This window comes from Nematocida ausubeli (genome assembly GCF_000738915.1).
Source record: "Nematocida ausubeli strain ERTm6 chromosome Unknown supercont2.19, whole genome shotgun sequence".
Lineage (NCBI taxonomy): Eukaryota > Fungi > Microsporidia > Nematocida > Nematocida ausubeli.
In genome coordinates, this window is record NW_026515652.1 from 1 (window position 1) to 1,611 (window position 1,611).

Here is a 1,611-nt window from a genome sequence, read left to right on the forward strand (position 1 = left end):
ACATAGGGCACGTAGCCCATGACGGTCGAATGCACCGAATTGTCGGGCATCCGGAGGTTCACCTTCTTGAGATTGTCGAGCGCCACCCAGTCCCAGAGCGAGGACAGGATTCGCATCGAGATCAGCTGAAAGTTGTTCTCGTTGAGGCGGACCGAGAGGATGATCGTGTAGGCGATCAGGAAGGTCCCGAGCCAGATGAGGATGGGCATCTTCGCGCCCTGCAGCCACATCCGGACGGAGGCATCGAGCAGCTGCGAGCCGCGGGTGAAATTGCCCGAGTTGCGAGGCCGTACGCCACGCGCGGAGGCGTGCGCCAGATGGACCGGACGGCCATCGTTGCGGATGTCAGCCCTGGCCATGGAACCGCCGCATCCGGTTGTCGGTGGAGGTGATGATGCGGTCGCGGAAATCCGGGAACTGCTCGGTGATGATCGTGTCGAGCGCGAGCTGCGAATACTCGCCGACGCGGATCAGCCGAAGCTGGCTGTCGGTTAGCAGGCTTTGGCCGAGGAGGTACTGATCTATCGCCGCCCGAACGACATCCGCGACCGAGCGACCCTGATTAGATGCAAGCTCGGCAACGCGACCATATTGTCGCGCGTCGAAGCGCATCGTTCTTTGATGGGAGATACTCAACCAAGCCTCCTTGCAGAGAGGCTGGTGGGGTCTAAAATCGCCGTCATCCTGCTACACCAGGCTCGACGCGTGTTCAAGATGTAATCGACGCCTCTATATGGAACGGTCCCGGTAGGTCCCTGCTATACACCTGTATTTGCTCGGTAATTACTAGCGGTCCCAACGTGTCCCCCAAGCGGTCCCAGGAGACTTTCTAGCCGGTCCCAGAGAGTTCGCCCTCAAATACGGCTTATGCTACTGTTTCTATTGCATAAACGTCCGGCACACCGTGCGTACGGTGTGCACTACTGTAGTCCCATATCCTCCGTGCTGTACTGGCTCTGGTTCCTGCCTCGGTCGATCCCGGGAAGGTTCCCGTTTTGCGCGAGGATCGTGGCCGCCGGGAGGCGGAACGGGGTGGATGATTGCGTGCTTCGCACGCGGGGTTTCATGGCACTGGCAGGGGTCATTTCAGGGTCTCCGACAGAGTTGAAGTTGCGGCGTTGCGTTATGGTCCGTGGCGGCTAGAATGGGAGGGTTCAGAGCCCGATCAGCCGAACATGAAGGATAAAGGAAATGGCGAAATCACTGGATGCCGAACTGGCCGCGATCGAGGCCGAGGAGCGCAAGCTGTCCGAGCGTCGCAAGGCGCATCAGGGACGGGTGCGGGAGGCTGCGATCGAACGGGTCGAGAAGGCGGGTTTGCTGAAGCTTCCGCTCGATCGGCTCGACGGCCTGATGAAGTCGGTGAAGACGCTGGGCGTCGAGGAAGTCGAGAAGCGACTGAAGGCGTCAGCCTGAAGTCGGTCGAGCCGGGTCGAGGAACGCAGGCTGGCGTTCGGCATGATGCCGGTCGCCAGCCTGCGTCGCTATCGGACAGGACCGGCGCGATGCGCAGCGCTCGCGAGGCCGCAGGGCCGATGCGATGGGCAAGCGAGCTGGTCCGGGCGATCGGTCGATGGCTCCAACGGTATCAGGCAAAAAAACGGGGCGCGC

General features: G+C 61.3%; 2 protein-coding genes across 2 annotated transcripts; both read left to right on the forward strand.

Moving 5' to 3' along the window:
- On the forward strand, window positions 1–392 carry NESG_02486 (uncharacterized protein; the record flags this gene model as incomplete). Its single annotated transcript, XM_053050087.1, has 1 exon — window positions 1–392. A coding segment is annotated over one exon (392 nt), but the record flags the coding sequence as incomplete, so codon positions are not given.
- Window positions 393–1,191: 799 nt separating this feature from the next.
- On the forward strand, window positions 1,192–1,416 carry NESG_02487 (uncharacterized protein; the record flags this gene model as incomplete). The annotated part of the gene is made up of 1 exon (XM_053050088.1): window positions 1,192–1,416. One exon carries the CDS (start codon window positions 1,192–1,194, stop codon window positions 1,414–1,416), a length of 225 nt encoding a protein of 74 aa, XP_052903629.1.
- Between the last annotated feature and the right edge of the window lie 195 nt (window positions 1,417–1,611).